The sequence below is a fragment of the Ahaetulla prasina genome, chromosome 14 (assembly GCF_028640845.1).
Source record: "Ahaetulla prasina isolate Xishuangbanna chromosome 14, ASM2864084v1, whole genome shotgun sequence".
Taxonomy (NCBI): domain Eukaryota; kingdom Metazoa; phylum Chordata; class Lepidosauria; order Squamata; family Colubridae; genus Ahaetulla; species Ahaetulla prasina.
The window spans coordinates 954,064-967,808 of NC_080552.1; the positions used below are offsets into that span (position 1 = coordinate 954,064).

Consider the following 13,745-nt stretch of genomic DNA (forward strand, 5'->3'; position numbering starts at 1 on the left):
AAAATAATTTTTGACATAGGACAGCGATAGGATTTGAGCTGTTTATAGGCTACTACACTGAACTATGGTTGACTATTAGATGGCAGGGGACAGGTACAGAAAGCCATAATGACTGCCATCTAGTGGTTGTCCACTACTTTGCAGTCCAGGTTTGGTAGCCCAAGACTGAGGGAGGCTAGTGGGCAGCAAGAGGAGGGTCTGGGAGCACATTACTTAAGGAAGAGGAGTTATAAATAAGATTGTGAAATGTGGTTACAAAAACCGTGCATGTTCCCTTTGGCACAGGGCATGTGCTTTCCAGATAGTTGAAGCTACATTGCTTCTCATCACGAACCAGATGAGTTACAATCTGGAGTGAGGAAGTGAGTGAGGAAGCCTGACTTTTCCCTGAGCTGCCTTTTCAAAGCTTTGCTAAGCTTTGCTCTTCTTTCCCTACTCCATAATTGGGTAGGAATCCAAGACCTGATGTCGCAGATCAGGAGGAAATAAGTGATATAGTCCTGCTGCATGCCACGCCTCCAGGAAAGGAGGAAACTGGAAAGATCCTCAAACGTCCACCCATCCTGCAAGACTACATCAATGTGACCTCTACTAATGGCACACGAGTCTTCATGGTTGTGAAGGAGGATGGCATGGCAATGGAGGTACCAATTTAAGAAGGGCTTGAGTTTTTGTGCAAACTCACTGCTTCCGCTTGCCTGGAATGGGGGTGGGGGCAGGTGGGTGGTGGGTCACATCCTGATAGGCTTGTTATACTCATTGGAATGTTTTGTCTGGTTTTTCAGTTTGCCAGCTCTGTTAGTTGGAAGAGACAGAGACCACTTCACCTTCTGGGTATCCCATTTGCTTATCTAAAAGAACAAGTAATGGAAGAGGTACGTTTCTTCTCTGCTGCCCTCCCCTTACCCCCAAAGCAAAATCCTGCCTATGTTTCATCCCCCCCTTGCCTGGTTCATCTGGCTTTTGCAATGGCTTTTGGCAAAGAGGCAGCAGTTTGTATTGTTTGCGCACAAAAACGCCAGATCCAGCTTAATATCAACTCTCCCACTCAGTCATCTAGCAAAGAAAGACTCCTTGTTTCACCAAAAGTATACTTTAGTAAAGCTTAAGTGGTTACAGAAATAACGAAGCTGGATCTGGGTTTTCGCATGCAAGCAATACAATTAACTTCTTTTTACCCTGTCATCCCCCTGTTACCAAGTAATGTCCAATTGGGTGCTTAGATATTGCTTGGGTAACAGACCTTGAGTTTGTGGGCTTTCCAGTTCTGCATACTAATGGTGATCTTGGGCTGGCTGGTGCTTCTTGCGCTTTGGGCCGACAGAGCTTGGTTTCCATCCATCCCCTAATTCCTCCCTGCATTCCAATCCTCTCTCCCCCCCCCCCTCCTCCTACTAATGTCAGGCTGTCAGCTGTCAATGCTTGGCTAGCAGAATGGTAGCCATGACTTTTTTTTTTAATTAGTGTGGTATAAATCCAAACCTGTTTATAATAATTAACAGAACAGAATAGAATAGAATAGAATAAAAAATTTTATTGGCCAAGTGTTTGTCCAAGGAATTTGTATTGGCCAAGTATTGGCCAAGGAATTTGTCTTGGTGCATACGCTCTCAGTATACATAAAAGAAAAGATAGATTAGCATATCTATTTTAAGATTTATTTGCAGGTTTTGCAATTCATTCTAATCTAGGTATTCTGAGCAATATACTGTATACAATCAAATAAAAAGATACGAAATGAAATTTAAGATTAATCAATAACTCCAAAACTTTCAAGTCTTGGTAGTCAACTTGAGTTAAAAGCATGAGGTTTGGGTTTGGTGGGGTTTGGGTGCGAGGAAGCAGCATCTATGGAAGCTGAGGATGTACAACACTCAAAGCGTAGATGGCACAGGCCTGTTTTCTTCATAGCCTGTAGGGGAAAGGCGTCAGATACAAGGCCTGCAGACAGCACACAGCTCACAACATACCTGCATGTGCAACCTGAATCAAAGTAAAGTTCAACTGTGAAATATTTAACAAAATAAGCTGCAAATAAAACATAAATAAGATTACATTTTAAAAGCTGGGCTTACAAGGAGTCCTCAAGCTCACTGCCTCCGTTTACTTGGAGCAATGAAGATTGCTTGCTGAGCAGGATTCCCTCTTCGCCGGCCCTGCCTTGCTGCTGCCGTTAAGTTGAGGCCGCGAGCTTGTGTCTTTCTTTAACAGCAGCAGAACATATCAATTCTTAAAAAGGATCTGGTCTTTTAGAAAAAAGAAGTATATTTTTTATTTATTTCCATGCCTCCCAATATCTATAGGCTCTAGATTGTCCATCATACCCAAAAAATATTTTTGATAGTTTGCTTTGTGTTCTCAATGTCTTTTGCAGAGATTCTGTCATTTTGTGGACAGACTGCTCTGATCCAGTCTCCCCTCAGGCACCAATTTTCATGTCTACTAATCTGTCCTTAAATCCATTATAAAATGTTATTTTATCTTCAATTGGTGCATGGTCTTAGCTCCCATTTAAATTAATTTTCATCCCCATTTAGCGACCATAAGTGTCAGCCAATATCAATTCTGGTTGTAACTGTGGGTAGAATGGCCACAGAGTGAGATAGGCAGCAAATAAATTTAACAATTAAATATACAAAATGTTGGAATTTATTGCAGAAAAATCGAATCCAGAAAGCACACACAGGTAAACCGATTCAGTAGGATTCATTAACTTCTTTATATACATATAACACATGAAGAAGGGGCCGGTTTAGCTCTGCCTGGTAAGGCCTGTTATTAAGAACACAAAGCCTGCAATTACTGCAGGTTCGAGCCCGGCCCAAGGTTGACTCAGCCTTCCATCCTTTATAAGGTAGGTAAAATGAGGACCCAGATTGTTGGGGGGGCAATAAGTTGACTTTGTAAATATATACAAAATAGAATGAGACTATTGCCCTATACATTGTAAGCCGCCCTGAGTCTTCGGAGAAGGGCGGGGTATAAATGTAAAAAAAAAAAAAAAAAAAAGATTAATGTATAATACCAATAGCTGATTCTTCCAACGTAGCAGTTACAAGCAAAACACAAGCAGAGTACAGCAGAAAGACAAGTTTGAAGCTTCAGATCAGGCATAGAGCATAATAAAGACTAGTTTCAGGTTTTTTTTCAGATCAGTCAAGGCCAGACTTGTTTAGTTCTCAGCACAGAATCAGACTCAGAGCTTAAAGCTGCAGGGCTAAGCCACGCCCAGACTTCTTACTTCAGTTTCTGTTTCTAAACAGTCCCCATTGGCTAACCTGTTACCATGTCTATCCAAAGTCCCCATTGGCTGACTTAGTTGCTATGCCTATTCATTGCCTGATTTATTCCAGTCTATGAATATTCATACTCTGACACAAAACATTTCTCATTTATTTATTTTTTGTTTACATTTATATCCCGCCCTTCTCCGAAGACTCAGGGCGGCTTACAGTGTATAAGGCAATAGTCTCATTCTATTTGTATATTTTTTACAAAGTCAACTTATTGCCCCCCCAACAATCTGGGTCCTCATTTTAAAGTTTCTTTTTATATATATCAGTTCTTAGTTCTTATTCCTATCAATAAAAATAGAAGAAAGTGCTGTTTTTTAAAAATCAATGTGCAGCCCAAGGGAACTTTGTGTGGCCCCCATTTCTACTTCACTGAGGTTAAGAAACACTGCAGTAGAGCAGATATTTTCAAGCTTTTTCAGATTGTGGAACCTTTTAGTTTTAAGCAAAAAATCCTATGACCAGTGTTAGAAAACTGGCAATAAAATGTTCCCTGTCAGGTGACTATTAATCCTATTGCTATTAATTCTGCATGTCAACAGCAGCTTTACTGCAATATGAGTGTTACGGATTCTCTTAATTAATATCTATGTAGTTGCCATTTACATCTGATGCAGATAGGCAATCAATGGAATAGATAATTCATTGGAGAATGGATTGCATCTAACCCTCTAGCTTCTATTCTGATTGGAGGGACTTTAAAATGAAGGTGGGTCCAGAGGATTCTACTTGGTATGTTAATGTTTGTGGCTATCCACCCAAGGATGATGAGAAATTCTCCTTTTTAATAAGACTTGCTAAGGATGAAAATGTAATTTAATTGGCTTTTGTTTAGCCAAGCTATTTACCCAAAATTACTTGTATCAGATGTATCCACAGAATTCACTTATTGACAATAAATGTAATTGTTGCAGTCTATTTATGCAAATTTATATGTAAAAGTTATTTGAATTTTGTAAAATTGATTCCCCAATTACTATCAGAAAATTTCTCCAGTATAAGTATAAAGTAAAGCTGTTGTATTTGCAAAATTAATATTTCAAATGTACAAAAGTTACAATTTGTATTACCCAATTATTTTGGAGATCAGCGTTTTACTAAACAAATGTATATTCAATTAATGCGACATGCTTGCTTTTCCTTAGAAAACATAGCTGCAGATGCCCTGATGCATCCATTTGACCCTTAAGATCCCACAAAAATCCATCCTTCTAATGGAATCCTAGGGTTCTGGGAAGCACTGTTTTTTTTAAAAAAAACTCTTCTAAAGAACTTTGTGCCAGTTATCCTGGCTTCTGGTCAGATTCTTGCTCTCAATCCTCTTTGCATTGACTGTATTAGCTTTTCCCCATGTAATTCATTCTTCCATTTCTTGGCACACACTAGGAAGTTGAAGACTTCCTAGTTTTCATTAAATATGATTTTTCTATTACATCTGAACTGGAAGCACTTGGAACAAGCCTGGAGCCACAATTCAAATTGTCTTTATTAACTTTATTAATCTTGCAATCTTGGCTTCATACAAGAAGTCTCCAAATGGGGTGGCCAAAGGAACACACAAAGAGCTTTTGCTGCATACAAATTCAGCCATAGGATATTTGAAAACTATGATTCCTATATTATCCAGATAAGAACCCTGTCGGACAACCAGTTCTATTCTATAATGAAGATATGGCATTTTGATCATGGAGGATAAGTCTCTCAATTTCTTATTTTGTAAGTGATTGAGTTTTCACTTTTCACAAAGCCAGCATGTAGTTTTTTTATCCTCTGTATTTCAGCGCCAGAAGCAGATCCTTGAGTCTTCAGAGCAGCTGATGGAAGTTTTGAGCAGGTAAGCTTCATAGCTGCTCTTCTGGTGGCCCAGGGAATCCCTTTGCCAAGTGAGATCCTTGGTGTGTATTGCAGACACTCTGCTTTCATGACCCGATGCCTTCCAGCTATTTTGGGCTCTTAACTCCTGTCACTTCTAGAGAACACCATAATATAGTTAAAGTTCTTGAATATTTAAGTAGTGATTTTAATTTCACAGGTTATTGTCTTTGATAGTAGCTTTTCTCCTTTCTACCTTTTTAAAAATGTAAATGAATAGCTTGAGAAGGAAAGTTACCTTTTCCAAGGTAAACTTCAGGCACTTTTACTGAACTACTGGACTCATGCCTGGCTTTTCAGGCTGTTAGTTACCCTATGGATAACTAATTTGGGAGTGACTTTTTGGGTTCACACAGTATGTTCCATGATGCTTCAGTGAAGTGTTATGTTAAATATATTAAAATCTGAACAGCTTCAACCTGGGGTGATCTCAAGGAAAAGGTAGATGATTAGTATTTGAATAAGAGACTCAAGAGGAGGCGGTGACATCATCGTGGAGCAGGTGAGGGAATGGCGCTCCGTTCCTGGAACCCGAAAAGTCTCTGCTAAGAGCCCGGTTAGGGCATTACTGATCCTGGAGAGATTGGTAAACTAAAGAGGAAGCTTCAGAGACGCTGGGGTAGAAAGCAACCACCCGAGCAGACAGGAGCAGCGCTCTTAAGCTGGCAGAGAAGGAGTCGACCGTTAAGGCAGCATGGAGCGATGACAGCCGCATGAATGGGAAGCAAAAAGTGAGCAAGCGACAGCTTTGTTTGGCAGACGAGAAATCCCGGAAGGAGGTGATGTATATTTGGTGGAGGGAAGGAGCGGAAAGAGTAAAGTGAAAAGGAGAGTGACATGAAGTGTCCGGGAAAGCGGTTAAAATGGAATAGAGCGGAGATCGGAGTGATAATATAGAGCGAGAACAGCGCATAGAAGTAAAGAGACCAAAAGGTGGAATCTGTAAATCGCAAAAGAATTAGCAAGAATTGGCGATTGAGAAATTTGAAAAAAAAACAAGTGGAGGTAATAAAAGGAGATGCGGAGACTGTGAGAACCCTAAAATAAGGATTAAAAATGGAAATTGGAAAATCGAGAAATTTAATACTGGTTACTGAAATTTAAATTGGCAAGATAGAACACTATTGAAAACTGAACTTCTATTGATATATACTTGTAGAATAGTGGATTTATTGGATATGTAGAAAAGGTGGGGGGAAGTAGAAGAAGAAATAAGAGACACGATCTGGTGGAGTTATGGATTTTTTAAAAACTGAGCCCGAAGGGGAAAAGAAAGAAAGAAAAACCGGAAATAAGACTGATGCAATATTGCAACATGAATGACTTGATGAAATGAACTAAATTGAATTGAGGTATATGAATAACTACTAACTAACTACAGTTGAGCAAACTGGACTTGATGGAACTGAGAAAGTGAATGTAAAGTAATATATCTTTACTTATACATATTTAGTAAAGAAATATAGACAAAAGTGATTAATTATAAAAAAGTTAAATTGAAAGAAATTAAGAGTAGTGATAAAAAATAGAGAATTGTATAAATATATGTATTGTGCACTGTGATTAAGCATTATTAATCACAGTGCACAGTGCACTTGTCATATACAATCTATCATTTATAAGAGGTGTTAAAAGTATTATAAACTATATTATATAAATGATAGGAGAAGAAAAATAATGTCATAAATAGACAATAGAGATACAAAGAGCGTTGAAAATTAGAAATATTCGCATATTTAAATATAGAATATATTGTGGGAAAAATAACTGAATAACAGACTACCTAGTCATATATTGTTATATGCGAAAGTGGAAGTATTTCATCCAAGTGATAAAAATAACAACTACTGCGATTATACCTAAAGTGGGTAAAAAAATAGCAACGAATCCTGAACCTATCATAGCTTCACCCACAAACCAAAGATCGATAACGACCTTGTTGGGAAAAGAAAAACCAGAACCGTAATGAACTCTCAAAGCATCCAGACAATGTTACAAATGATACAGGAAACAATGACGAAGACTCAAGAGGCAATAGCAAATAATCACGAAAAAACAAAAATGCATCACAAAGAAATAAAAAATGAAATTGGAGAAATGAAAGGTGAAATGAAATTAAGAATATGAAAGATAAAATAGGGAATATCGAACAAGTAATGTTAGAAAACGAACAAAGAATCCAAAAAGTGGAAGTAAAAATAGACCAAGTCGGTAGCAAAATGGAAACGATGGAAAGGCCATGCATTTAAACAGATTTGACTGAGTCAATCGCATTTCTGGAAACGGAAAAAGCATCGCACTTTTTAAGAGTCCAAAATATTTTGGAAGAAAAAGAGGAAGATTTGGGAGAGAAAATGGTGGAGATATTAGCGGAGGTATTAGGAAAGGATAAACTAGAAATAAGAAGAGACATGGATGAAATCTACCAAGTATACACAAATTACACACGAAGGCATAGATTAGCAAGAGAGGTACATATAAGGTTCACCAAAAGAACAACAAGAGATGAAATATATAACAAAACAAGAGAGGAGCTGATAATATACAAAGGTAAAGAAGTTATAGTATTGAAGCAAATACCACGCAGAATAAGAGATCAGAGATGACAATATCAATTCCTAACAACACAATTAACTAAATACAAGGTCAGGTTTAGATGGTTAGTACTGGAAGGCATACTTATGGCAAGCAAAAAAATACAAGGTATTGTAGATACAATCGAGAAAGTGCAGGATTTTTACAAATTATACTTTGCACAGGAAGAACAACAAGAAAGTAGGGAAGAATCAGAGAGTAGAAGCCAAGAGGAAGACCAATTAGAGGAAATAGAATAAGAAAGAGAAACACAAAAGAGACAAGAAAAAGAGAGAATAGAATGCCTTCCATTGAAGATCTGTATACTGCACAAACCAGAAAGAGGGCTGAGAAAATATTTATAGACCCCTCACATCCTGGACATAAACTATTTCAACTCCTACCCTCAGGATGCTGCTATAGGGCATTACATGCCAAAAGAACTAGACACAGGGATAGTTTTTTCCCTTGTACCATCACTCTGCTGAACAGCTAATTCTCTCAGTGCTATCTTATGCCTAAGGATACTTAATCATGTAGTAGGATTGTATTACTATTATCCTCACCTTTCCTTTTACCCTACTCCTATTGGTATCAAGACTATCACTAGTTGTTGTCTATTATGATTTATAATTGTATCTTACGGTTTATCACTTTGTTGCTTGTATATATCCTGAGAGTTTATGCTCCGGAGTCAAATTTCGTGTGTGTCCAATCACATTTGGCCAATAAAGAATATTTGAAACTGGAAAAAAATCCAGAAGTGGTTTCCAAATGGAAACAAAATTAGATATGTTCTTTTCTTTGAATAATACAATCAATTTAATCATCTCTACTTTTTTTCCTTGCTGCGGGAAATACGTGTTTCCCCCTTTGGAAAAAATTCAGCCTTATAAGATTATGTTGAAATTTACCTCTAGATGAAAGTTTCTCAGGTTTCCTTTTTATTAGCTTTATGGGAGATTTCTTGGACAGTGCTGGAACATCCAGAGGAATGCTTCTCGCTTTAACCACAGCTGTGCATAAATCAGAAACTGTCCTTAAAGCCTCTTCCTTATTTTTAGACGCACAGATTCACAGGATTTCCTTGACTTGGAGACTGCTTGAACACTTTTGGGTTAAAACCTCTGAAATCAAAAGGAGTCTGCGAAATTGTCCAATCAGCTGCTATGTTCTTTGTCTTGATTAGGAAGATAAGGATCCATTATGCAAAATGAGATACCTTAATTTGAGAAGGTTATACAGATTGAAGATAGTGTTTTTCTTTTCTGCATTTTATACCACCAAATTCCAGAATTTCAAAGTTGTTTTTGATAAAAACAAAAATCAACTGACCGTATTAAAACTTGAGATACAGAAAAATTGGGCTTAAAGCCCTTTTAACAGCCAATCTGGAGCGGAGTTCCCTCAATTTGACATTGAACTTTTTCCAGACCCTTTTTTGCAACCAGATTCTCCTCCTTGCAGACTGGGGGCTGAGGAAACTCAAGATGAAGCCCTTGGGCCTGATGGGGAAGAAGAGAGCAGGGACAGATCGGAAGCAGAAGCATCTGCCCAGCACACACTCTGGGTTGACCAGTTCACTCCCAGACGCTACGTGGAGTTGCTCAGTGATGATGTAAGTGTTTCCTTCTGAGTATCCTGGAGGTCAGGAGTGGGTAGCTGGATACTCTGCATATCTTTTGGGACTACGGTTCTGAACTGCTCACTGTTGGCTATGTCAGTCAGCCTGATAGGGGTGGGTGGGTGGGTGGATGTCTGGCAATGTTGCATCTGTAGACACGTGGTAGTGCAGCAGGCTAGTTGGATGTCCTGTTCTCCAAGAGAAGCCTGGTATTTTTGTTGAATTACATATTCCCTTAAGTTTCATGTGTTTAATTTAGTTTAGTGATTAGTCTAAAGACCATATCAACTAAAGTAGTACAGAGTATTGGGATATAACAAATAATGAAATGATCAAAGTAAGTGTCAGCTTTGGAAAGCATATTACTTGGAGTTGGGGGGTTTTCTGGAACAGTGACGGTAAGATGACCCCAGCAGCTGACCTCAATTTGATCTAGGTAGGAAGCTCTTGGTTGAGTTTCTCAAAGTGAAAGGTGTAGTGGGGTAGATGCAATGAGTATGTTTGCTTCCCACAATATGGAGATTACAATTATATATTTGGGAGAGCAGTTGGAAACCTGCAGCATCCCATCTAGTGTCTGGCGTGCCAGACGATGGAAACCATAAGGTACGGTAGCCTTCCATGTAACATAGAGGTGAATGTATTCTTATAGCCGGGGCTGTGCTACTGCTGGGGGTGGGGGAGAGGAGGAGAATGTCCTCTTATAAAGGTGAGGACAGATCTCTCAGTTGTTGGCTTTTGATCTCTCCCGGGAGATCCTGTTCTAAAGTACAGTTTGGGAGGCACAATTAGTACCAAACAGTGCTTCCCAAAAGGAATAACATAGTGAGTCACAAAGCAGCCAGTACCAACAGGTTCTATCTTGTGCATTGAGTATCAAGCAAAAGAGTACCGGGAGCCAAATTTTCACGTCAAAATGTATTGAATACCAAATTTGATTAATTTGAAAGCAGCTGAGTACCAAGGAACCACTCTATCCAGGGAAGGAGCAGCATTACTCACAGACCCAACTTGCTTGCTTGGACTGAATTGCTTGACTTCCAGCTATTTAAAGGTTGGATGAAGCAGGTGCATGAAAAGGCAAAATGACCGTCTGCCTTTTCTTCCTCCTTCACATGTTCAGTGTGTTTGTGTCCTTCAGTCTGATTGCTATATGGGTCAGAAGATCAGTGGTGAGATTCAAATTTTTTTACTACCGGTTCTGTGGGTGTGGCTTGGTGGGTGGGTCATGTGACTGAGTGGGCATGGCCAACTCAACATCACTTACAACAAGGTTGTGACGGCACCTTTCTGTGAGTGATATTAAGTTGGGCACTGTCATGTCCCACTCCTCCGCTGACGGCCGGGTCGGGGAAGTCCGTATCAAATGTGCCTCTGCAGCTCTGCCAAAGTCCTATCAGAGTTCTCAAGGCAGGCAGGAGACCAGGAAGTGACTTCAGCAATCCAGGTTAGACTTTGCCTGACTCAGAGAACGCCAGAAAGCAGATCCTTTATATAGGCCATGGGGTGTGGCTCCATGACTCAGCACTTATCCAGGCCTTCCCCTCCCTTCCTTTTGCTGATGTCGCCTCTCAACTCTCCAGAAGCGAGGATCTCTCCAGCCTCCAGCTGTTGGCAATCCTAATGACTGGCCTCACATTCTTCAGGCTCACATGCTGTGGGGGAGGGGTTTAGTTGCTCCGTTTGCCTGGGCATGGTGCCAGGACTGGGGGCTGAAGGTACGTCAGGCCCTTCGTCTTGCTCAGCCTGTCCGGGCATGGTGCCAGGGCTGGGGCCTGGAGGTATGCCAGGACATTCTTCCGAACTATCAGCATCCGGCAGGAGATAAGAGGGGCCCGGCTGCGGCAGGGGGAGCGGGAGCGGGCGAGACACAACAGGCACGCTCACTCAGTCACATGACTGATGTTGCAGAGACAAGGCGATTTCTATGTACCTCTTTTCCTTACCACCGCCGCCGCCCTTGGGCTGACCAAATAGAAGCCCATCTAAAGATCGCGACTGCCTGCCGAGCAAATGCTGGCAAAAGGAGGCTGGGGGCGGAAAGGGTCCATTCCAGCCCTATGATTCTGTGATTCAAATATATTCTTTCCCTGACCTTATGATAAGATCCCCGGGCCACCCCAACGAAGCTGTCGAAGTGCTGTCCCGGTGTTTGGAGGCCGTACGGGTCTGGATGGGGAGGAACAGGCTCAAGCTCAATCCCTCCAAGACGGAGTGGCTGTGGATGCCGGCACCCCGATACAGTCAGCTGCAGCCGCAGCTGACTGTTGGGGGCGAGTTATTGGCCCCAAAGGAGGGAGTGCGCAGCTTGGGTGTTCTCCTCGATGTACAGCTGTCGTTTGAAGATCATTTGGCGGCCGTCTCCAGGAGAGCCTTCCACCAGGTTCGCCTGGTGCGCCAGTTGCGCCCCTTCCTTGATCGGGATGCCCTATGCACAGTCACTCACGCTCTGGTTACCTCCCGCCTGGATTATTGCAATGCTCTCTACATGGGGCTCCCCTTGAGATGCACTCGGAGGCTTCAGTTGGTCCAGAATGCAGCTGCGCGGGTGATAGAGGGAGTCACGCGTAGCTCACATGTGACACCTCTCCTGCGCAGACTGCACTGGCTTCCTGTTGCCTTTCGGGTGCATTTCAAGGTCTTAGTAACCACCTTTAAAGCGCTCCATGGCTTGGGACCTGGGTACTTACGGGACCGCCTTCTGTTACCTCATGCCTCCCACCGACCCGTACGCTCGCACAGAGAGGGCCTTCTCAGGGTGCCGTCCGCCAGACAATGTCGGCTGGCGGGCCCCCGGGGGAGGTCCTTCTCTGTGGGGGCCCCCACTCTTTGGAACGAACTCCCCCCTGGTTTACGTCAAATTCCTGACCTTCGGACTTTTCGCCGCGAACTGAAAACATATTTGTTTGTTCGTGCGGGGCTTTCTTAAATTGTTTAATTTTAAATTTTAAATTTTCTCTCTGGTTTTAATTGGGGTTTTTAGATTCTTAATTCTTAATTATTTCGGCCATACTGTATAATAAGTTTTTTAATTGTATTTTAACTGTATATTGTTCTTTTTTATCCTGGCTGTACACCGCCCTGAGTCCTTCGGGAGAAGGGCGGTTTATAAATCCAATAAATAATAATAATAATAATAATGTTTATATTCCAAATCCAATCTCTTAAATCCTAACAAAATTGGGGTGGTAGATTTTCTATTTGTATCGAGCGCTACAAGTATGGTTTTAATATCGACTAGCAGAGTAAGTGAAAGATGTGTAAACAGAATTCTGTAGGCCAAGAAATGGAGAAACAACAAAATGGAAAGCACCGGTTTATGCTCTCAAGCAGGATATTTAGTAACTAAGCAAAATCCTAAACATGGATTAATAAGACACATGAAAACCAAAACAGGAGATGAAACTTTATCCGTGCAATTTACTACCTTCAGCTTAGAATCAGAACTACATTTCCCAACAGCCCCCATGGCTTTTATCTTTAAATGGAAGCTAGGTCATTGGAAAGATGATTTTAAAAACTGTGAGAGGAAGCCAGCAGTGGAGCTTGGGTTACCTTAAAGGGGACGCATTTAATTCAGAAGCTTTGGTAAGAAAAGCGTTGCAAAGGTTGCAAAGTAAGCGGAAACCTTGCAGCAGGTTCCAGGGTCTGAAAAGCAAGAATTAGCAAAGTAGTCCATTATTTGTTTTTAAGAAAATGCAGAAATAGCGAGGGAGGAAAATGAAGTTGGCCAGGTAAAGAGTGTGGAGAATGTGAGTAAAGAAAGGCTGTTCCAACAAAACGAGGCAGAAGCAGCAGAGGGAATATAAAAGTGGCTGTCGGTGCTGGTGGTGCCTTTTGGAGAGTATCCTGAGCATATATTTATTTATTTTATTTATTTTATTAGATTTTTATACTGCCCTTCTCCCGAAGGACTCAGGGCGGTGTACAGCCAAAATTAAAACCCACAATATACATAATCAAAACAGAATTAAAACGAAGCATATTACAAGAGTGGCCGACTTTAAAAAGTTTAAAACCCTAAAAAATTAATAAATAACCCCGGTTAAAATTTAATAAAACTTTTAATCCAGTCCCGCTTGAATAAATAAATGCGTTTTCAGCTCACGGCAAAAAGTCCAAAGATCAGGCACTTGGCGTAAACCAGGGCGAAGTTCGTTCCAAAGCGCAGGGGCTCCAACAGAGAAGGCCCTACCCCTGGGGGCCGCCAGCCGACATTGTTTGGCGGACGGCACCCTGAGAAGACCCTCTCTGTGAGAGCGTACGGGTCGGTGGGAGGCATGAGGTAACAGCAGGCGGTCCCATAAGTACCCGGGCCCTAAGCCATGGAGCGCTTTAAAGATGGTAACCAGAATCTTAAAGCGCACCCAAAAGACCACAGG

General features: G+C 41.1%; 1 protein-coding gene across 5 annotated transcripts in view; it reads left to right on the forward strand.

The window, feature by feature from the left end:
* CHTF18 (chromosome transmission fidelity factor 18) overlaps positions 1-13,745 on the forward strand; it is a 42,222-nt gene that overhangs the window by 2,399 nt on the left and 26,078 nt on the right. For all 5 annotated transcript variants that reach the window (XM_058157019.1, XM_058157022.1, XM_058157023.1 and 2 more), the window contains exons 4-7: positions 452-644; positions 786-875; positions 5,075-5,127; positions 9,207-9,357. In XM_058157019.1, the coding sequence (XP_058013002.1) occupies positions 452-644; positions 786-875; positions 5,075-5,127; positions 9,207-9,357 (487 nt within the window). The remainder of the gene's footprint in view (positions 1-451; positions 645-785; positions 876-5,074; positions 5,128-9,206; positions 9,358-13,745) is intronic.